The sequence below is a fragment of the Vulpes vulpes genome, chromosome 13 (genome assembly GCF_048418805.1).
Source record: "Vulpes vulpes isolate BD-2025 chromosome 13, VulVul3, whole genome shotgun sequence".
Taxonomy (NCBI): Eukaryota; Metazoa; Chordata; class Mammalia; order Carnivora; family Canidae; genus Vulpes; species Vulpes vulpes.
This window is the reverse complement of record NC_132792.1, coordinates 9,918,904-9,943,456: the sequence shown is the minus strand read 5'-3', so window position 1 is coordinate 9,943,456 and position 24,553 is coordinate 9,918,904. Positions and strand designations below refer to the sequence as shown.

At 41.3% G+C, this 24,553-nt stretch overlaps 1 protein-coding gene across 2 annotated transcripts in view; it reads right to left on the bottom strand.

Annotated features, from left to right (window-relative positions):
* ASAP1 (ArfGAP with SH3 domain, ankyrin repeat and PH domain 1) overlaps positions 1-24,553 on the bottom strand; it is a 357,684-nt gene that overhangs the window by 74,811 nt on the left and 258,320 nt on the right. For both annotated transcript variants that reach the window (XM_072733909.1, XM_072733908.1), the window contains exons 8-13: positions 24,397-24,526; positions 23,097-23,182; positions 13,714-13,789; positions 12,107-12,193; positions 6,433-6,533; positions 1,139-1,208 (exon numbers count right to left, since the gene is read on the bottom strand). In XM_072733909.1, the coding sequence (XP_072590010.1) occupies positions 1,139-1,208; positions 6,433-6,533; positions 12,107-12,193; positions 13,714-13,789; positions 23,097-23,182; positions 24,397-24,526 (550 nt within the window). The remainder of the gene's footprint in view (positions 1-1,138; positions 1,209-6,432; positions 6,534-12,106; positions 12,194-13,713; positions 13,790-23,096; positions 23,183-24,396; positions 24,527-24,553) is intronic.

Sequence of the window (24,553 nt, the reverse complement as noted above, 5' to 3'; positions counted from 1 at the left end):
TGGTAGGAAGAAGTGCCTATTCAGTGGTATTTCTTACTCAACAGAGGGAAATCTTTTTTTTTTTTTTTTTAACAGAGGGAAATCTAATCTCGACTGTGAATCATGAAAACTTGCCAGTGTAATAAATGTTCATCCTTTATTTTTACCATCCTGTTAGCAATTAACTGCTTATCATAAATTCAAAGACATTACTTGGCACAGGATACTGAAGCTTCCCTCCAAGCTGGGATTGCTGGGTTTAACTGCATAGCCCTTTGTAGAGACTCTCAGTACACTGAGCTGTTTCCAGTCCTGCTTGATACACTTTCCATTCTAATCTTTACATCATTCAGAACAAAAAGTAATTTCTTACTAGTGTTAAAAGGGCAAAATAGTAATTACTTGTTTTCTGGCACATGTCCTTGACTACCACCAGACTGAACCTTTTCTGACAGCATACAAATTCTCCCAGTACAGGACGTGTAGTTGAAAATGGGTGATCCAAAACACAAAAATTCTAGCTAGACTTCCAGTGTCAACTGTAAGGATGCAATATATATGCATATATAACTGACAATCTGAAGAGAAAACAGAATGTAAGTATTAGTAGCTTATTTTCTCTTTCCATGGAATTGCCTTTATTCCTAAAGAAAGGGGAGTCACAATTGAGGCAATTTTATTATTTCGCTATCTTATTTATATACATTTTAGCTCTTTAACATAATGATGGATTTTCGGAGTGATTTAAATAGTAAAAAACAAAAAACAATGAACATACTATATACATATTATTTCATTTTCTAATTATTATATCATGCAACAAACATCTCCTGTCATCTTTATAATTCAGAGAACTAGGTTTTTTCCACAAACACCAATAACATTTCCCGAAAGATAAGATTATAAGATAATAGAATACCTGATTTGGTTTGAGGGAACAAACATGAGACATTCTGGAAGGGCAACAGAATGAGGCAGGACACCTCAGGACAAGACCAATTCCTTCTGTAAAGGAATATCCTACTCTATCTGACCCAAATCCATACAGTACGCATACCTGGGGGAAACTTCAGCGCTGGTTACATCACATTTTTGCTTTCTAGTCCATGTGGCCAAAGGCCTTACAGGCACAACACAGTAAATCAGCAGACATGCTTACCGTGGCGTGTGAGATGGTCAGAATCCCGTTCTTGACAGCGCACTTCCTCCTCTGCCACACTTTCCGGAGCCTAAAACAAGTCAAACACAACCTGATACAGCAGCTGGTTCACTCTGTGGCATGCAATCGTATCGTGGTATGTATGACAATCATTATAAAACAGTCACCACAAAACCACCCCAAACCCCAAAACCCCACAAACCCCAGCACATTTTGTTATCACTTTTATTATCCCAGGTGGAAGGCAGTTCAGACTAGAAGGCATATCCAAGGAGGCTCATGATAATACTGTTTTTGATAGTGGAGTGGGAAACACCAGAAGTCTAATAGCAGGAGAATGAATAAACGCGTTACAGTTATATTCATACTATGGACTAGAATGTAGGAGTTTAAAAGAATCAACTAAATGTGTGTGCGCTGATACACATTTCTAAAGCCTACTATATTGATTGAAAAAAGCAAGCTGTTTTAAAAGAATTCAGGTATGATCTAGTAATGTTAAAAAAAAAAAAACAAAACCCAAAAGATACCACATATAAAATGGTGCTCTACATTTTCTATGCGGATGTAAATATATGTACAAATAAACAGAATAGGGTCTGGAAAGAGGCACAGTACACTCACCATCTCTAGGAAGGAGGCCCAGACCTGTATGAGGGGTGGTACTAAAGAGTTTTTAACCGTATCTGTGACTCATCTACAAGAAGGCTGTATTAATTTATTGCTTCTGTAATTAAAATGAAAGCTAAAGAAGTTAAGAAAGTTAACTCAAGACACCGGTCAGGCAAGGAGGAGTAGGGGCGAGGCTGCCTCAGGCTATAGAGAAAGGAGCTCTGAGTCATGGATCAACATTTTTGGCAATGTGTACACCTCTCTTTGGGAAGGTTGACACTTGTCGGAAAAAGTCAAAGAGAACTCCTTTCAACTTGGAAGCTTTTATTAGAGGATGGTCCAGGTCCAGGTGAGCCTTTGTGAGGTGCATCTGCACATGTGCAGGCAGGTACAAATGTACTAGTTCAGAGCATCTCCCTGAAAAAACAGACACGTACAGGGAACAGCGATTCCCTGGGCTAGGAGAAGGCTTCTTATGGAAACAGACGACATCACAGGAGAGGGCTGTTGCTTCTCCTTATTTAAAATAAGATCACTGTATGTGTCCTTCCCCCTTTTAAATGAGTCCTGTAAGAAACCTGCTGTAGTATGAATTTAAAGCCAACTCTGAACACAGATAATGTTGTCTTCTTGTGTACGTTACTGCTAGTAGCACAGTTTATTCTACATGCTTCACACGGGAAATAAGGACCTTTTTCTCTTAAGATTTTATTTATTTATCTGAGAGAGAAAGAGCACACAAGCACAAGTGCAGGGGGGCAGACGGAGAGGGAGGGGGAGGCAGGGAGCCCCTGGCAGAGCTCAATCCCAGGATCCTGAGATTATGACCTGAGCCGAAGGCAGATGCTTATTAACCAACTGAGCCACCCAGGTGCCCTAGGAAACAAGAATCTGATACCATCTGAGCAAAAGCAAACGGTACACACTGCTAGTATCTTCAGGACATAATGCAGAACTACCAATTATAAAACACCCTTGAATTACAGCTGCATCACTGACTAGGGAAATGGGGGACAAGAGGTGACATCTGTCCCACGATCATACCTGCATCTGGTTAACATAACCAATGCCGCAGCAGTTCTGCATCCCACCTTACCCTTCTAAAAGCCTGCTAGATGGGTGAGGTGTTTCCTGTACACACGAAAGCCCAAGGGAGTGTCATCCTCCTCTCTCAACACATTTTAAGATATCAACCCATCAACCTAACAAATTAGTCAATCTTTAGGAAATTGTTGCAACTCAGTTTATTCATTTTACTTAGCAAAATCTTTAGTCCTTGGTTTTTTTAATTTTTTTCCACATGTGGATTAAGGAAACACAAAATCAAATACAAAACCGTATTCTTTTGTATTAGTAATAAAGCCAAGGGAAAACACAAAAGCAGTAATCTTTTTTGGCTAATAGACATTGCTCATGTGGTGCCCCCAGGTCACCAGGCAAAAGGGAGCAAAATCAAGTCAATCCTTTGTACAGTCCCATCGCTGTACACTTTGAGAGCTTTTATTCCCGAGATTTCTAGGGACTGCCTCAATGCCTGTGCTTTTCTCTCTGAACCCAGAGTTTTAAGGATGCTTGCCTGAAAAGCTCCTGAATGGACATACCAAGGACTTTTACCATCTATTCAGATAGTGCCAGAGAGAACACTATGCCCTAACCTCAGAATTTCAGAAAAGGAACTTTCTATTAGAAGATGGCCTATTATAACTACACAAGTACCAGTTCTGATGCTCGATTACTTGGGCTTCAATCCCAGCACCATCACCCACCAACCATGGGACTGTGTTCACGTAAATGACCTCCTGAAGCCTTGCTTGCCTAATCTGCATCATGAAGATATTAATGCCCATCCTCTAGGGCTATTTTGAGAAAATATATGTAAAACAATTACTCCTTTGCCTCTCAATGAGTGCCTCTGGGTCATAAAGCTTTAAAATTACTTAAAAAAAAATTTAAAGTGTTTTTCAAATTGCCTAACAATCCTTTAAGTAACAAAGAGTATTCCAGAACTAGGCTAGAAAATTACTAAAGCAAATGATCCTCAGGAGAAAAAACACACGACACAAAGGGCAGTCATTGTTAGCAAGTGAGTCTGTCTCCGTGTAGAAGCATTTCAGTTCTTTTCTCTTCCAGAGATACCAGTGACAGGCCACTCTGGGTTATCTTCATTCACCCTCTGCAGCCCATGCAATTACGGGAGGCTGGCCCACTGGACTTCCAGCCTCCTTAGCAAGAGGGCTTTCCTTATCTCTTCCCAACAGACTGTAGGCAAGGCTCGGGTGAGGCCCACCTCTCTTGTGACCACCTCTCTTGGAAGGTAAAAGCCTTCCAGCACCCAGCAGACTGCCTGAAACACTACAGGGCTTAATAAATGTGTGTGGAATGAGTGCATGAATGAAGAACAGACCAGCAGAATGGAGTCAGGTGTGTGTATGCCAGCTAATGCCTTGCGTACCCCAAGGACAATCAACAGCAGTGATGCCTTCTTTGAATATGAAGGGGAGATAGTCCGGCATTAAGTCCTAAGACCCAGGTTAGAATTTGGGCTTTCTTGCTGGCTGTAGGATCTTACTCAAATTATGTAACCTCTCTGGATGTGTTGGCTTGAATGAGAGCTCTGGCAGGCACACAGCACATGCTCACAAGGTGATGCTTCCCCTCAACATTTTAGGGTTTGAACCAAACAATATCTACGCAAAGACCCTGTTGACTTTTCTTGAACAGTTAGAGATTAATCACTTCACTTAGAAACAGTCAATTCTGATGTCAAGAAAACCATTGTGTCTTTTAGGTGAGTAGTGTTGAAACTATAATAATTTATGTTTACTAGATACCCCTGCCATTGGGGCTACAATGTGGTCACTGTGTCTGTTGAGAGAGTCCAGTTTAATACTGATTATGGTAACTGGTGTTTCTTTTCTTCTTTTACTTTTTGCAAGACTTAATAGCCAACATTCACTGATTTTCTAGAAAAAGCCAGGTGTTGTGCTATATGCGAGGATGCTTTTCTTTCTCTACACCCGGATCTACAAATTCTGGTGGTCCTACCTGCATTATCTAGACTCTGACTCCTTCTTACCCCTCTGTGGCTGTTCCCTTGATCCCTGTTCACTTGTGACCTGGCCTCCTGCTTCTGCTTTTATATCCTACATGGCTATTCTCAGCTGGGCAGTGAGAGACACTTTCAAATGAGTCAAATTATGGCATTCTTCTGCTTCAGACTCTCCAATGACTCTCATCTTTCACTAGTGGCTTCCAAAGCCCTCCTGGCTTGGTGTCCTCCTCCCTCTAACCTTGTCTCCTGTGACCACCCCAGGTCCTCACTCTGCCCTAGCTCTGCCTAACTCCTCTGTGTATCACAATGAGAAGCATGTTCCTGGCCATCTCCACAGAGATCTGAGGGGATCACCTGAGGGGATCATCCCCAATATATCTCTGTAAAGATGATCCTCTTTGTAGAGATGATTCAAGTCTTTGCTCAAACATCTCCTCACTGAAGTCTTCCCTGCTCACCCTGTATGACTGCAAGGACCACTCCTACGTGCCCAGAATTCCCTGCCTTGCTTGTGACCCTTGTGACCATCTGACTTCCCATATAGTTCTTATCTAACAATGTAAGCTCTGTGAGGCTAAGGACTTCCTTATCTTTCTTGTTCAATGCTATATTCCCAGGTGTCTCTAACAGTGTTTGACATGTATTAAAACTCCCAAAAGACATTTGTTGGATGCATGAGTAGAATGACAACCAAAACTGATTATGATCAGAAATTTAGGACTGTAATTTATAGAAGTAATGGTTAAAATTTTAATAAACAAAAAAAAATGCCTATGTCTTAGATACAGTCAAGGAGGTAAATACCTACAAGCAATCAGAAAACAAGAAGCTTTATTTCAAAAAGAAGGACAGTTAGTAAAGCGAATAATTAAGATTCTACTTATGCACTTATTGTGAAGCAGAACCACCACTGCAGCAATGGAAAGAAGCCGGTGTGGCAGGGCTAGGGCAGGAGACAGCATAAGACGAGGCTGGAGACAGAAGCAGGCGTCAGATCCTGCATGCACGTCAAGCATGGGCATGACCTGTCGTGCTTCATGTTTTTTAGAGGCTACTCTAGGTGCTGTGTAGAGAAGCAATGGAGAAGAGGGAGAGACACAGAGAGGCCAGTTAGCAGGCTACTTGAATATTCCAGGAGAGACAGCAGTGGTTCCTCCGCGTGCAGGGCAGCAGAGATGGCAAGAAATGCATTGTGTCCTGTTAGCAACGGAAAAGCTTGTTAGTGACACTGGCTGTGAAGTAAGAGGAAGGTGGGGACTCAGAGTTGATCCCCAAGGCTGGGTTTGGGTGGCCAGGTAGGCCCCCCCAGTAGAGAAAAGGGCGATGAATCAAATCATGGCGAGCATGAAGTCTTCCAGCCACTCGCTTGCTTCCCCATCCACTTAGCATCTGCCTTCCTGAGACGGCATGGCACACCCCTTGTGTCACATATGGCCCACAGGGTGGGGCCTGCTTCCTGTCCAGACAGCAGCTTAAACCACCTGAGGAGAACCCGTGGGCTCAAGGTTGGAAGCCAGCACATTAAAAAACTCTGAAGGATGTTCTCCTGGCTGGCAGGTGGTAAGCTGCTAGGGTGCTAACACCCAGGAAGTGCTAAGCGCACAGGGACACCTGGACAGCTTACACGTACCCATCGCTCTTCTTCAGCAGGTAACCCTTCTTTTCACTGCCGTATTCCTTATTGCCCTGCAGCTGATGCATGCTGTACCCTCCTTGCCGGCTCTGGGAATCCTAGAAAGGAGAAGCCACAGATTAGATGGATGCTGGACACACTTCTCAAGTCCTTGACTCTCTTCTGCCATTGGGTCTCTGTGCACCGTTCAGTGGGGGGAGAGAATTATGGACCTTTATGGGCCCTCAGGTCTTGCCTTTGTTTCAGAGGAAACTGGACCGGGGAAACAATCACCAGAGTCACAGGCAAGTCCGAGGCTGGGGCCTGAGTCCCAGAACTCATTTCTAGTTTGGGACCCCGGCTCTGCTTCCAACCCTTTGCAGTGGCAGGGCGTCGTGGGACTGAACCAGGTTCTATGGGCGACACAGATGAGCACAGGGAAGGCAGAAAGATCTTAAGAGGCTCACAGACGAAGTGCATGCAACCTGAATGCATTCTTCCCTCAGGTACACCTTCTCTCTCTTCACATATTCTGCTAAAATACCCACAATAAAAAGTGCACCTTCTCAGTGAGGTTCTGGGAACTGTTAGAAATCCCTGGCTTGTAACTAAACAAGGGCTCTGTAAAATAAGCGGTTGAGCATGCTTTTAATTAAAAAAGAGGATTCTCTGGTCATGAAAAGTGTATGGTGGGGTAAAAGGGTGACCAGGACCAGAACAAGACAGATGCAAACCAGCTAAAGTTAACACTAGCACTCTGTTGATACTTCCCCCATTGTTCCTAAAGACTGCAATGACTAGATACAGCCATTCCACATTGAAAATGTTGGAAATAAACCGACAATGGCAAACTACAGGATGAGAACATGGGGTTTAGAGGTTTAGACACAGACGTAGGACAATGCATTCTCACGGAAAGTGTTGACTTACTCTCCTAGACTTCGATCAGGAAGGGCAAAAGCAACAGAGAAAAAAGGCAGAACAGTTGAAAACATAGTTAATTTCATGGATAGTCATAGCTCATGATTTAAGCACTTTTTATAACAGAGAAAACACCACTGTAAAGATAATTAACACCTGAACACACGCTACCTTCAGAATCACGATAAACTTCAGGTGATGAGACAATAAAACATCGTTTTATTCGTCAACTTTTATTTTAGGTTGCGTGAAAACAGAAGAAAACCCGCCTGGAAGAATATGAGGTACACACTTCACCAAGACAAAGCGGGTGACAAACTTCCAAGTGTGTGTCTAGGGAATCCAACACCTCAGCGAAACCCAGATTACTTTAGAAAATCTAAAAGGAACCCAAAGTTGTAGGAGGATTCTCATTTAGTTTTCCAAGCAAAGAGAACATAACAAAAATAATCCAGGTCAGAAGCAACACCTGCCACGTGATGGTGAAGAACCGGAAGTGATTTTAGCCACCGGTTATTACAGATGGCCAGTGTATGAGATCCCTTCAGGGTCAGGACGGCCTCTCTCTAGCATCCAGGATCCTTTTGGACCAAACAGTATGGGTTCAGTGGATGCAAACTGATGCTAATAATAGTGTTAGGAAGATCTCTAGGACAGCACTCCCTTGTGAGGCTACTCCACATGTGAGTGGTTCTGTGTTCAAATCCACGCCCTGGGGCAGCCTGGGTGGCTCAACGGTTTAGCGCTGCCTTCAGCTCAGGGTGTGATCCTGGAGACCCAGGATCGAGTCCCACATCGGGCTCCCTGGATGGAGCCTGCTTCTCCCTCTGCCTGTGTCTCTGCCTCTCTCTGTGTCGCTCATGAATAAATAAATAAAATGTTATTTATTTATTTATTTATTTATTTATTTATTTATATTAAGATTTATTTATTTATTTTATGATAGACATAGAGAGAGAGAGAGGCAGAGACACAGGAGGAGGGAGAAGCAGGCTCCATGCCAGGAGCCCGACGTGGGACTCGATCCCGGGACTCCAGGATCAGGCCCCGGGCCAAAGGCAGGCGCCAAACCCTGAGCCACCTAGGGATCCCCAAATAAAATGTTTAAAAAGAAAAATCACGCCCTGAACACCCAAGTGGTATGTTCCGGGAAGGCACTGAGAACACGGAGCGGGGGCACAGACCCCTGTCCCCGAGGTGGGCATGTGCAACACTGACCATGCATCTCTCTGCTCCCTCGTGAAGGGGTAACAACCCTGAATGCTTGCTTTACCACGCAGGCAGACTCACCCTGAAGAGGTTACAGGCTCTAGTCATGTCCTTAAATCTAAGTCTTTTGTCTTTAACTGGCCAGACTCCCTCCAGCTGAAACATCTAAAAGCACCATTTCAATCACCTGGGGAGTGGTAGGGAGTGGGTGGGCTTTCGAATCTCTTTAGAAATTCTTCTACGTGTTTACTTCTAATCAGGGCCCACAGCTTTGCACTTATAGTAACTTGGCTAAGTCCTCCCTGAGAGCCACTTTCAGGCTTTGTGGACGGAGATGTGACTGCAGGACTCTGCTACAGATCATCCTCCACCAGCGTCTCTGTGACAGCCCCCCAAAACAGCAGCGACACACACAGTTCTCTTGAAGGAGGCAGCAACGTGTCCATAATACTAATAAAGAACAATGAGGACGGAAGATTAGATTAGGTGGTGGAGAACTGAGGCATGGGACAAAACAAGAGGCTGGGATAAATGAAATCCACGGAGCTTTCTGCTTCCACCCAATGACAATGCGTGAAAACCACTCAACTCTGGATCTGGAATCAGGGATTGTTCCCACATCTCTACCTCCCCGCAGCATTAAAAACAAAATCTGAAATCTCCCTGGATCAAAATTCTTATTAAAGGATAACTCTGTTCCTTGGAATGCTTTCCAGTGAACGGAACTGCTCTTTGTCCGCCCATATAATTTCTAGGTTGGTTTGAATGCTCTAAAACTATTCTAAAACTATTGCTCTAAACTAAACTTATGCTAAACTAAACTTATGCTCTAAACTAAAACTATTATGCACCTCTAACAGCCTGTTTGCTAATTTAAGTTAAAACTTAAGTTTTAAAAATAAAGAGTACTAAAAAAAATAAAAATAAAGAGTACTTATTTTTTGTAAAGCAAGGATTTGTATGTTAATAACTTCCAAAAAAGATCACATTCTATAAATGTGCCTCTAAGACATTCCTTACACATATTTACTACTAGCCTAAATAAACTTTAAGTTCCGAATAACAACTTGAATGGACCTTGCTTTACATCAGACAAATGTGCTTTTAAAGGTGAATACAGTGGCTGACCTCCAGGCTCTGCCTCCATAAAGCTGAGCAGGAAAAAAGCAGCACGTTTCAGAAATATACCATTGACAACTCTACATTAACTACTGATGAGTTCTGTGGCTTAAAGTGTCCTACAATTACTTCTGCACTCTGAAAAATGATGGCCATTTAGCTTGCTTTCTGCAGGGAACTTTAGATAAACGGAAAGGTAATATTTTTTTGGGGGGGGGAATAAATCATGGAGAATTAACACTAATAATAATTAACAGAACAAAAGATAATGGAAGGAATGCAATAGGTTCTGAATCCTTTGAACGCATAATAAAAATTCACATGGATTCAGGAAAGAGAAATGCAAGTGAGAAATTCATTCAGGCAAAAAATATAGAACTAAACTTACACAATGAACTTAAAATAAAACCTTGGAGAAATTCCATAATGTGAGCCAAGAAATGTAAACTATAGAATGAAACATGGTGTTATTATTTTTAGTTCAATTCCTTATTCTCTATTAGCAATATGGACCAATCACCTTCCTTTCTTCTTAGAAAACTATATTAACATATAAAATTATTAAGGAGTAAAAATATCTCACATCTTTTTCAACTGCAAGCAATTACTCATTGATTTAAGGGGGTTATAAACATTTGTGGTATCCGACCTAAAACGAACCTCTACTAACTATGGAAGCTTCAAATCTCTAATGTAAGGGATACATGGAATGGGCAAAGGATTCCTTCTGTGTCATCTTACTAAATATTTATTGAGTAGCTTTTGGGTACCAGATAGTGTCAGATACTGCAGAGACAGAGATGAGCAAAACACAGAATCTGTTAAACACCTTGCAAACCACGCTATGATAGGCTATTGAGAGATACTCAAAACGGTGGAATGTTGGGCAAGATTTACAGGTATCATTATTAAAAATAAAATATTTTCAACCCGAAAAATAGTCGGGTAGCGAACAGTTCTCTTGGGAAGTTAGGCTATTACAAAAGCTTACAATAATTTATTTCAGAGAACATCTGCCAGAAGTCAATGAAGAATTTTGACAAGAAAATACAAGTCCACCAAAAATGTGGGGAGCTGTCCTATTGACAGCTCACATTCTTGGAGTGTCCTTTCAAAGAGTTTAAAAGAGTCAAGTTAGAACCTGGTAGGGGTAGAGAGATTAAATAATTTCCTAGGTGCTTTAATTTGTCAGGTCATTTATCAGATTAGTTTATAGTCTTCTCAAATAGTAGTGCTATGGTAAGATCTCTAAGGTCAACAGTCTCCTTTCTTCTTTGAGTCATTAGAAATCATTACCTAGTAACCTTACTTTGCAATGAGAGATGATAAACAGCATGGGAATGGGATAGGCATGCTGTGAAAGATCAATTTTACTTGTAAAATACTCAGGACATGGTGCTAATGAACAGGCAATCATTTACTAATTTGGGGTGGCTTTAAATAAAATCATGTGCATTTTATCATGTACACACTCCTCTAGCTTATATGCAACTCTGTTCTTTAGCTAACTGGGAGCAGATTACATCAGCCTCTAGGCAAAACAAAAAGGGACCGCAAAAGTCTTTTTTTTCCCCCCCTAAGAAAGTTTCCATATACAGGATGGTCTTAATACTGCAAGACAAAGCAAAGGTAGGAAGTGGTTAAGTGCATTTCGCTAAGTACAAAACCTCGCGATTCTCTCCCTACACAACAATCTACTTCTTCCCCCCCCCCCTTCCTCTTGGGCCTTTCTATGGCTCTTAGGGACCACCTCTCCTAGGATGTCTAAGCCAGTAACAAGCACCTTCAAAAGAGGCCTCAAAACACAGGTACACATGCTAGCTGAGGCCCTGGACAACATAGATCCACACCTTCCTGGCCACTGGGTGCCCAGGGTGAAAGGGCTGGAAACTCTGCTCGATGAAAACCCAGAGGGCTGTCTTCACTTAGTCAAGAGAACCTTCAGGGTCGTAACCTTCCTCTGTGCACGGCACTTCCCAGCAGATTTCTTCTGGCACCAATACCACTTAGGATATGACTGCTGGTTCATGTGACTAGCCACTAGCTGGCTCCTTACTAGATGATTCTAGAGGATTCCGCATCAGCCCCCACCTCTGGCTGCCCAGACAGATGACCTAGAGGGGACATGGGTGTGCACTTCACCCTGAGAGGACACGGTATTTCTGAAGCTCACGTCTTCAAAGCTGGAATGGCAAATCTAGGGTCCTGGCATTGGAGCTTGGGTGTTAAAAACATCTTGTACGAGGAGGGCAGGGGAAATAAAGCACCGTTGCTACACAGGGCAATGCAGTAGGTATGCACTTGTATCTTATATCTCATTTGTCCCATAACATGGTGGCAGGAAACTGGTGACATGCCTTTTTGCAGATCAGGAAACACAAACACCAGCCCAGGCCAGCACACTCATACTGTTAACCCTGTTGGAAACATGCATATCACCTACTTCTTTCTGATCAAGTTGAAGAGAGGATTTTATTAAGTCCCGGAGTGCGGTTAGCTGCTTCTTTTCTTCATCCTGGGTCTGTTTTATCTGTGGCAGAAAAACATGACTTTGATCACTTTCATACACTTATGAGCAGAGTTAAATTCATCCAAATATATCAGTCATCAAACAGCTCAATTATATAGTTGATTTTCTTATTAAAGTCTTTTCCATAGTTTTATTTTTTTATATAAAAGGCAGGATTTTCTCCCCTTATGAAAGTATCAGTGAGTTCTGAAATTAGGGATTTAATGCAAAATGCTTTCTTTTTAAATAATATACGTAGGTGAGGCAAATAACTCTGAAGTACCATTTTAAACAAAGTTAAGAAACAACACTGGGTCACTTGCTTCTGCTTTTTTCAAAGAATGGTGGCAGGAATCCCATGATGTGATTAAATGGGCCAAAAGAAAATGCTAAAAAGGACCAGAACCCAATGTGCTAATAATATATATATATATATGTATATATATATATATGTATATATATATAGACACACATATGAATGTTTGCACAGCAGCACCCAGGGGGTAAGCACTGGTGCTTTTTTTAATTAGTTGGAGCTTACTGCAATCTGAATCATGTTAACTATTAAAAGACAATTAGGGAGCGTCTGGGTAGCTCAGCTGGTTAAGTGTCTGCCTTCAGCTCCAGTCATGGTCTCAGGGTCTTGGGATAGAGCCCAGCATTGGGCTCCCTGCTTAGCAGGGAGTCTGCTTCTCTTTCTCCTCCCTTGGCCCTCAATGCTGTGCTCTCTCTCAAATAAATAAAATCTTAAAAAAAAAATACAGTTGGAAAAAATACACAGCTATGTGTTTTTATTCTATTATTTTTTAAAATTTTATTTGTTTGAGAGAGAGACAGTGTTTTTATTTTATTTGTTTGAGAGAGAGCACAAGCAGTGGGGAGAGGGAGAAGCAGAAGCTCGACGTGCAATCCTAGGACCCTGGGATCACTACCTGAGCTGAAGGCAGATAGATGCTCAACTGACTGAGCCACACAGGCGGCCCCAGCTATATGTTTTTAAAGCTACATAAAAAATAGAAGTTATTACTTGTAACTCTGAAACCTTCTTTCAACTTATGTAGTTATACTCATAAGCCATACTTTTAATATTATTCAGTGTCAAGTAGATTATGGGGAACAAACTGGCCATTTCTACTCTGGCATTTAGGTTTTTTTCTCAAAGAAGTTTTTTGTGACTTTGCTAACATAAAAGCAAAATCTACATACCTGACAAAAGAAAAAATATAGAAGCAAACCCCCTTCCAAAAATTCACAAACTTGCCTACTCTGAGACAGTCTTAGGTTCTATCCTTCCAGGGTTAAACATTCTTTCTATAAGTGCTGACTGCAGGGCCATCCAGAACCAATGGTTATATCCCTGTTCCTCCTGTGCCTCCTGTGCTCTAGACTATTTATCCATTAAGGACTTCTGAATTCAACTGAGGCTTACCTGCACTTATCCTTGCCTCTTTTCTTTAGAGCTCTTCTAATCCAGATTTCAAATTTACTGATATTTACCTACAGAAGCAACTTAAAATGCATTTATTTTATAAAATACTTACATTATATAAATCAGCAGCCAGTTTCTCAATGTACTGTTTCAATTTATCAGCCGTTTTCAAGCCATCTTGAAAGAAACTATGATGGAGAACATCAGAGATTTATCAGAAGCATAAAAAAAAAATGAACCCTAGTTACCTGTAAAATCTGAAAATACTAATACATTTACTCTCTACCCACATAGCTCCATAAAAACACTTATAAACGAATTTCAGTGTTTTTATAAAGATGCACCAACAAACAGATTACGGGCACCATCTGACATGTGCTAGCAGCTGTCACATAGACAGTGCAAATTACAGCTGCGGCCCCAATAGAGTGATTTCATGTGCATATCCATCTATTCATAGAAACATTCCTCCTGGTTGTGCCATATTTGAATTCAAAAGAGAGAGATACACACGATAACCGGTGAAATATCACAAGCATGAATGAGACACTCTAAGGAGAGAGAAGACTCTTCTCGAAACAAAGACTGTGAAAAGTTGGCCATTTTTCAGTTCTCCAAAGACCCCCGAGCGCATGCTCGAAATCAGGAGGTCGGATCCATGGTATCCTGCATGTGTACAAGCAGATGCACCATTTCACCCTGAACAATTTTCAGCACTGACATGCACCGAGCCTGCCTAACTAGCTAAGCATGCTTGCATCTTACTTGAGTTATTTCATTCACTCCCCACCCCAACCCGAATGAGTTCACAAGCACATCAATCTCATCTCCTTTTCAGAGGATAAATTGAGGCCCAGGGCGAGTACATAACTTGCTCACACAACTAATAAGTGGCAAAACTGGGATTTGGAGCCAGGCTCTGATTCGGACACCCCTGCTCATGACGACCAAGTGAAGAGATTTGTCTGATGCCTCCACTCAGGAGTCCTACTTGTTTCAGTGTTTTTAATTTTCTCTACACTTTTGGAGGCTTCTCTAACCCTGCCCACCTCTGTTGCTGTTTCTTCACAAAAGAATGAGGTCTTTGAGGACGAGGACTGTCTCATCTTGGGATCGCAGTGGGCCCAGCACCAAGCACATGCTCAGTGAGTGACAAGAACGCAGCATTATCAAGAAGTTTTAGGACACATCTTAGGATCTATATTTATATATACTTTTAGCTTAATGTAACAATACAATGGTAACAATACATCTTTAACAGAACTGATCCTCCAAGAGTGCATACTGAAATCCCACGTTTAGGAATTTTTTAAGGTTGACATCTTAAAGATGAGAGAACTCTTACTAACGTAAGGAAGAGAAATACCATCTTCAGAAAGTCTACCCACAACAGGAATGGGAGGAAGGAGAGCTTTTTGGTTAACCATTTAACTGGAGAGCTACATTTAAACTCTTCTAACATTCAGCTGTTCACCCCTGCCTATTGGGATGAAAGTTAAACTCAGTACAGAATTGAATACAACTTATGTTCTGGCCCCTGAATATCTGTCTGGTTTTATCACCTACCATCTTCTTTAAAAAAAATTGGGACTCCAATCAGGTCACTATTTTTTCCAGTTCTCACCTGGCCTTTGCATATGCTGTTCCCTCTCGCCGAAACGCTTTTCCTCACTACGCTTCTATCATAGTTCCCACAGCAGCTTTCCCTGGTCCTGCCAATCCAGGGGATGGCATTTTCCGGCACTGCTTTGTGCCAAGGCCTACTACCAGCCCTACAGCAGCTGTCTGTCTTCTGTCCAGGACAGGACATTTGTGAACATCAATCTGATCCAGTATCATCTACATGTGGGAAAAAGTGTCTGCGAAGGAGGCAGAAGTATGGCCACAAAGTCAATCCTAGAGAAACCACTTCTGATCTCTGATAATAAAATAATTTCTGGAGAAAAAGTCTGAAGGTAGAACACATTAGTGTAAGGTGGATGCTATTAGGACTCCTTACGACATAAAAAGTAAGGGCTTCAGGGTCAGAGGATTACAGCCTAGAATCTGTGCTTGAGAATTTACTAACAATGGGGCACTAGGGAGTCACTTAACTTCTGCTTGTGTTATCTGTATTCAGTGGGGCAGATAACACAGATGACACGTATGAACGCTCAGCAAGGCGCTGGGTAGTTAGGACGTGCTCAGCGCATGTTAGCTTCCTTCCCTGGACAGCGTGGGTTAATCAGGTAAGGAGTCCTGTCCTTCCCTGAGGGATATGGATTCACTGCAGATATGTTTGTGTTTCATTTTCACTTTCAACATGAAGGAAATTTAATCATCTCTCTTTATTTTATTATTTTTTTAAAGGTTTTATTTATTTATTCATGAGAGAGAGAGAGATGCAGAGACACAGGCAGAGGGAGAAGCAGGCCCCATGCAGGGAGCCCGACATGGGACTCGATCCTGGGTCTCCAGGATCAGGCCCTGGGCTGAAGGCGGCGCTAAACCGCCGAGCCACTGGGGCTGCCTCATCTCTTTTTATTTTTAACGTGAGTTTAAATGACAATTCTCTAGATTTGTGTCTTCCAATGGGGTAGCCACTAGCAGCTAACAACTAAAATTAGATAAATGTAAACCTCAGTTCCTAAAGTCTCACTCCACACATGGCCAGTAGGTACCACGTTAGTAGAGAACACTTCCATTTCCATCATGGCAGGAAAGTTCTACTGGACAAGCTGAATAAACAAATTTGGATTTGAATAGCACACAGGAATGTTATAAAACACAGACATTTTAAGGAGAAGAAGGGCGCTGTTTTAGTTTGAGGCAGCACTGTTAAAGTTATTTACCGGTAGTGAAAGCAAGCTGGAAGGGAGTCAAATTCCTACAATTCAAAGGCTGAAGAAAGACCCCAACAAGCCTGTTTTCCTACCTCAGAATTCTTCAGAATGTTACAAACACAGACTAGGAAAAATTAATATGATGAGAAATCATTTTAATCTACAATCTGACCCAATTCTTGTAAACAAATCATATACATAAATCCAGTCATCTTCTGAGTGAAAATTGTAGGTTTTCTTAACTTCATTTGCTAAAACAGATCATATTTTCATACAGGAGGCAAAACAAAATTACAGAAAAGAACTGACATTTAGTCTGGAAGGAGAAGGCTGAGCTGAGCCCCTCTCTAGAAAGTTATGTTCCAAAGCTAACTTTTGGTTTTTGGTGAGAAATGGGAATAGGAGGCAGGGGACAGGCTGTAAGGAGACCATCACTCTTGATGTTAGTAACACAGTCATCAGTAAGCAGAGGCCAACGTGGTCCACTGCCCTGTCCGTCTGTGACCTCCCCTCTGTGCTTGACCGTCCTCCACTTGAGCAGCTCAGTCTCAGCCACTGGCTGGGGGGGCACTGTGAGTCACAGCCACACATCATCTGCCACATTTCACTGAGGGCATTGGTTCCTCTGTTCCCTGTTTCCTCCCTCCGGTTCCCCTGGCTCTGGTTCACTGGAAATGCATAAACTTCAGAGTCAAAAGCGTATCATGTCTTGGCTCTCAATCTCACTGTACGTATAACCTTGGGCAGTTTATGGACCCTGTCTGCAAATAAGCCCGATCATCTCCAAAGGTGGACGTTCTCTGGCCTCCAGGAGCACCAGAAGAGACACTACAGATAAAAGTGTTCTGTTAATTGGAAAGTAAAGCACAAATGTCAGTTCTGATCACCTGTCACTCCACCCGAACATGTGAGCCTTCCCCATAGAAAGCCACATTACCTCTCTGACACCCAAACCTGTCCCTTGGCTACTTTCTCTGTACATTACTGAAATATAATGAGATCTTTGGAAAACAGATGATAATTAACAATAATAATAATAATGACAGCTGGCATGCAACTATTTAATCTGTGCCAGTCACCCACTATTATGCACAATTAAGTATCCCTTTTTAAGTCTCATTAGAAGCCAAAAAAATAGATAATTATTACTATTAACCTGTAACAGACAAGGTAACTGAGGCCCAGAGAAGTCAAGTCATTTAACTGGGGTCATCGAGTCATTAAGTACAGAGTTGGGATTTGAGTTTAAGTATTCCTAGCCCTGGAGCACAGGTAGTTAAACAAATCAGGCTGATCTAGGCCCAAATTCTGGCTCTTTCACTGAGTAACGGCATAATCTCTGAATCCCTGCACCTCCAGGTCCTTATACAGGAAACGGAGATGATCCCATGGACTGTGGAGAGTTCTTGTGAGCACTGCAATAATGTTCTTAAAATGCCAGGTACAGAGAAGCAGTTCAATACCTGATGGCCACAGGCCAGCAAAATGAGCCTCATTATTTCTCTGACCTTAGGGACACAGCTGCATTGGCTTCACTTTTTAAATAAGCAGCCTGCAAGAAATATGACCATATCTCAATGGCCTAGAGGGCTAGAAAGATGTAAGTTGCCAACTGATAGGCAGAAGGACCCCTCACACTTATCCTGACAGACTATAACACACGCACAGCTGCAGAGAGCAAGCTCATGAGCCTCGAACAGTCAGCTGTCCATCAGGCAGTTTTCTCTAACCTAAGAACGTTGCTATATACATCACTTCTTATTCTGTCCAAATAATGACAGGAAAGGGAGATGCTATATATTCTTTCTGCTTTTAATTTAATTTCAAAGAAAGACAGAAATATCTCCCTGCTACCCCAATCACATATACTGCTTGGCTTAGAAAGAGGTGCTATTTGGCCAAAGGCTGAAATGCTCAGGGAACATAAGATTATTTTCAAAAGAGGTCAGGATGCCCTATAATATCATAGAGAGTTTGGTTCTTTACAACAAATCAAATTATAAAACAAATAAAAAAATAAAGTGATTTTTTAAAAAAGATTTTATTTATTTATTCATGAGAGACAGAGAGAGAGAGAGGCAGAGACATAGGCAGAGGGAGAAGCAGGCCCTATGCAGGGAACCCGATGTGGGACTCGATCCCGGGACTCTGGGATCAAGCCCTGAGCCAAAGGCAGATGCTCAACCGCTGAGCCACCCAGGGATCCCTAAAGTGATTCTTTAATGCATCAAACACCAACCCCTCCTGAAAGCTTACTTCCAAACTTTAGATACTGATTTCCAGCTAGCCAGGTGACATTTCCTCCTAGACACATCCCACACACCAGTGTGTGGTGCTTAAGAAACTTAAAGGTACAGGGGTTAATCAGTATAAGTACTAATGAACCACGGATACATCTCAACAGTTCAGGTCGAAGAGCTAGCTGAGAGTGATGTATTGTGCTCACATATGGAGATTCTAAGAAGTAGAGATGTCTAGGCCCAAATCCAGGCTTATCAAATTTAGATTTCTGACATAGTAAGAGCATAGTTATAGAGACCTGGGTGAATGACTTGGTTCTGTCACCTTCTACATATAAGTTCTATGAGGGCATGATCTATGTTTTTGTTTTGTGGCTGTTTTGTGCATTAGAAAAAAAAATCGAGATAAAATTCATGTAATGTAAAATTCACCATTTCAAAATGTACAATTAAGTGGTTTATAGTATATTCACAACCTGGTGCAACTGTCACCACTAACTCCAGAACACGTCCATTCACCTGTTAGCAATAGTTCCCACTTCCTCTCTTCCCCCAGGAAACAATAATCTGCTTTCTATCTCAGTGGATTTGTCTTTTTGGACATTTCACTTAGATGGAGTCATATAGTATGTGGCCTTCCACATCCGGCTTCTTTCACTTAGAATAATGTTTTAGATGTTCATCCATGTCGTAGCATGTATGTCAGTTTGTGACCCTCCTGGGAGCAAGAGACCTAAAGAAGCAACAGGTCACTCCGGGTTGGCAGGTGGCAGTTTCCTTAACAGCACAGGGGGCTTGGAAGTTTGAATGTCATCTTGGGTGGCAGCTATAAGACTGGATCCCCACAACCGTCCTCCTAATCCCTAAAGTTTACAGAGGCCTCAATTGTGCTTAGTCATGTATACATCATGCAGGTAGGTGTTTTCAACACATCACCATCTTAAGGCTGCATTCCTGGAGCAGCCTCTGGAGTGAGAAAGGCAAGCAGAACCCACGTTGCAAGGACAGGGGTCGGGGTGAGGAGCCTCTGAGCACCAGGGTCCAGCCCATGGACCAATCAGCAGTCATGTCTATTGTCTAAATACTTCATTCTCTTACACAGCCCCGTAATACTCCACTGCACTGCTATACCTTATTTTGTCCGTTCACCAGTTGATGGATATTTGGGTGTTTCTATACTTTGGCTATTGTGAATAACGATGCTATGAACATGTCTGAACACATTTTTGTTTAAATACTTGTTTTAAATCCTCTTGCGTATATACCTAGAAGTAAGATTGCAAGGCCATGTAATTCTAGGCTTAACTTTTTGAATAATTGCCAAAAGCTCTTCTGAAGTAGTTGCACCAATCACCATTTCTCTCAGCAATGAACTGTGGGTTCCAATTTCTGTACATTCTCGCCAAGACCTAGTTTCCCTTTAGTTGTTGCTGTTGATTTTTAAATTGCCATCCTAGTGGGGGTGAAGTGATATGTCACTGTGGTTTTGATTTGTCTTTTCCCCAATGATAATGATGCTGAAGTTTTTTTCTTGTGCTTTTGGCCATTGTGTATCTTTTCCAGAGAAATAGCTACTTAAATTCTTTGCCCATTTTTAAACTGGGTTATCGTTTTGTTGTTGAGTTGTAGGAGTCCTTTTTATATGCTGGATACTAGACCTATATCAGATAAATGATTTGCAAATATTTCCCTCCCATTCTGTGGGTTGTCTTTTTGCTTTCTTAATAATGTTCTTTCATGCACAATACCATTTTTGATTTTGAAGTTCAATTTATCTATTTTTCCCTTTGGTTTCTTTTGCTTTGTCCATTTTGACACGTTTATTAAGTATTTACTAAATGAGTGAATGTGTCTTTGGGCAAGTTATTCATCCTTTCAGAGCTACAATATCCTGATTGCTCTTGATAAATGTTAGCCATTATTGTTTTTAAATCAAGGACAATATAGTAATGTTTGTACATGCTTTGTGATCCTGCAGATCATAATGATATTTGCTAGGTGGTAAAAGGAATGGGTGAGCAGTAGGATAATGTTTGTTCTGAAGGCAACATGTTTCCCACAATGTTCAAGTCTGAAAGTGATGAGCAGCTGGTGTGGGTGAGCTGGAAAGGGTAACGGAAAGTCAAAAGCTCTTCTTTTCTGCTCCCTTTATTGTTCCATTGAGGCAACTGCATCCCCACTGAGGTGCTGGACTGTCCATGGTATTACTGGAGCGAACTTACTCTTAGGCGCTCCCTGACTTTGAACTGAAAAGCATTTGGGGAGTAAGTACTTGGGATATGAAATCTCTTTCTCTTTTTGAATTAGGTAGAAATGCTTTACAAGTCCATTATCTATTAAGGGTTTTGAGGGATTGCCTGAAATAGGAAAGAAAAGAGTCTCCCTGAAAGAACACCGAGCTTCTTGCTGTGCAGGCATTCCTGAGGTTCAACCATGGAGCAGCTAGGGATGAACCCCATTACGGCCCATGTCGTGAATACCACTCCCCACAAGGAGGTTTTCATCTGCTGATCCCTCTGCTCCCGGGGAAGACACAGATTCCAATGGCCAGATGCTAGCCATCTCCTAAGTCCTATCTCTACTGCTGCCACCCCCTTCAAGGAGTATGAAAATCTCTCCTCCTGATGCCCATATTACCAGTTACCTCCTAGGCCCATTGTGATGACTGATGACCCAACTTACTTCCTATACAAGAATTAGCTCTCAAGGGTGCCTACAAAGTATCTGGCCTTTATCAGGAGACCAGTATATATTTCTGGAAGGTGAAAAAGCCAGGAATGAAAGAACAAAGGGAGGATACATTAGCTATCCAGGTCAGAGTTGCTCTTCTTTTCACCTTTATGAATGCAGGTTAAGAGCTGTATGGTCTACAAAACATCTTACATTTTGGAAAATTCATGTTTGTGGAGGTTAAACCCTTCTACAGGTAAGGAAACACGAGGTCAAAAGAGATTTCTAGGGGAATCTGGCTGGCTCAGTTGGTAGAGCATGAGACTCTTGGTCCTGGGGGTGTGAGTTCAAGCCCCACATTGGGCACAGGGCTTACTTAAAAAAGAGAGAGAGAGAGAGAAAGAGAGATTTCTAAAATCAGTTAAAGTCATATTTGCTGCCAAAGCGTTGTAACAGAGAAGACTGAGCGGCTCACTTTTTTTCTGTAGAGGTTTTAAAGCAATGTTGTTTCTAGGAAAACTGAATCGATGAAAAATAATTCCACTCGAAACTAAAATTAGGGACCACCACGACACATTTCAAAGTCTCCTATGTGCCCCACTAAGCTATGAAGCCAAAGGTTAGACCAGGTCTTCAGCATGAGGCTTCCACAAGCAAAATTTATCTTATAAATGTGCAACTGTGTCCACCTCAATGTATTATTTTTACATGTGGAGCACATTTATACAAGGTGGAATTTACTTTGAAAAGCAGGAAAAAGTTAACAAATCAAATTTATATAAATAAGATTCTGATCATTAAAAGCTTCTCCTGAAGAGAAACAATTCTGTACAATACATGAATGAATGAATGATTTCAGTGACACTTGAAATCCTCAGAGCAGCAAACATAGGCAATATAGCAGGTACCAGGCAAGGCTCCATCTGCATTATCTCATTTCATTTCACAACAGATGAGGGTACTGAGGTTTAGAGAGGAACCTGACAAGGATCACATGGTCACCTGGGTACAGAGCCACGGTCTGAACTCATCTTTCTGACTCATGCCTTGTATGCATCCCACAATATTAACACTGACCTCCTGAAATGTCTCAGTTGAACACAAAGATATTCTTATATAGAACATAAAAAATTTTAATAATGGGCACATTTTCACATAAAATCTCTACCAGAAAGCCTATGAAAGCTAATCTAGTAAGTGAGAAGTAAATAAACAAAAGTAATGCCACAGAATCTCAAACATAATAAAAATGCAATGTTAGTAAAAATGGTGCTGGTATAAACAGCAGAGGTACCACCAATTATGTAGGGATCTAAATACAAAGGGTAAGTATTCTTAATGCCCAAAGTATTTAATTTCACCCAAATTAGATGAAAAAGAAAAAAAAATTCAAAGTACATATATGTGACCCAATAATAAGTGAGATGTCAGGTAAGGGAGGAGGGAGTGGGGGTAATAATGATAGGGTGCATCTGTCTGTAACAAGAGCTTCGCAGACTGTCAAGGCCATTGTTAGGATTCGTAAGTAAGACAGCACTTTTGAGCAGCCAGAGAGTTGTACTAATCTGAGTTCCTGATTTACAGAAGGCAAAGAAGATGGAAGATAATACATGCTATTTCTTATCATGTGGCTTTGGAAGGTTATAATATCACTATATACAGTGACCAAATAAAAACCAGAGAGAAAGAAACGATTAGGAACAGCAAAGAAGTGAAGGAGGTCTTATTTGGGCTAATAATTATGATCACGATATTCTACTTACTTGCACTGTGCATGATAATACTTTATAAGATTCTGTAGCAGATCCACACCCTTTTTAGTCTTGATTTCATTAACTTTAATGAGATACTGTGGAAATAAAACAAAATTGTATGTATTGTTACAAAGTATTTCAGTCATGGGTTTGGGTAGCAGGATACCAATCAAGAATCTACACAAGTTACTCAACCTTGGCTACCTTCAGACAGTGTGAATTTAATTTGGGAAATGCTGAGTTGGCAAAGTCACAAGTGTACAAACGAATTATTAAGAGTGTTAGCATTTTATAAATGCTCAGGGTTAGTTTACATGACAAGCAGAAATCAAACATAGCAAAACATTCTAGAATAACTGATTATTTCCCCCGGATGCAGTGGATCTCAAACTCAAGAGTTCACATGGTCAAAACCTGAAATAGTCAATTGTCCTTTACAGAAAACAAGTAAAATAGCATTCTCTTGAGGCGTATGCCATAGGATAGTAAAACTTCAAATTTTTAGTACTCAAGAATGAAAGAATAAAAATGAAAACTCATTATTAATTTATGCAGTTAACTAATACTACTAGGTCTGATTTTTACTAGTGGCCAAGATATCTGTTGATGCTGTTTGCTTCTTTTTCACTCATTTTACTATGAAGAAGTGTTTGTGAATGAAAGAAGCTAAAAGTTTGAAGAAGGGAAAAAATACTTTAAAAAAATCTTTAAAATTGAGAAAACTCCATCCATTTTACTATTTTTGAAAAACTGTGAAAGGAACTCTATGATACAACGTTAGTATCAGAATATGTAGGACTGTAGGTCAAGGAGTGCCAGTGTTCCCTGGGAACCCAGTTTGAGAACCACTGCTCTAAGGGCGCATGCTTTCATTACATTTCTTTCATGAACTCAGAGTTTCTTAATGACAACTGTATTTAAGTTTTCATTCAAACTGGACACATGGTTAATAAAACAAAAAACATGCTCTAAACCTGGACCAGTAAGACTTCATATTCACCAGTGTTACTCCTCACCAAATGTTTTTTTTTTTTTTTTTCCACACTCACTCACAAGCAACATTAAAGTTCTCACCAAAGAATCCTGTTTTGGCATAAAGAGCCCCACAGGACCAAGGCTCAAAATATGAGACAACAGTGAAATGGCGGATCCCAAAAGGCTTGGAGAAAAATGGAGATGAGAACCCTTAAGAAACAGTCCCCTCCTCTAATAATCAAACAGCCTGCATTTAAGTATAAAAACTCCTGATTAGCAGGAAAGATCACAGTTAACGAAACTCCAGGCAAATGCTTGCAAAGGCTGTTCTTACTTCGCACATTTGGAGCTGAAAGAGGCGCCGTTCCTTCTCCATCTCCTCTGCGATCTCGGCTCCTGTGATCTCTGTGCGGATCATCCCGTGCTGCTTTGCATGCTCTCTTTTCTCCTTCTCAATTTTTGTACTGTAATTAAAGCAGATGCCATCATCA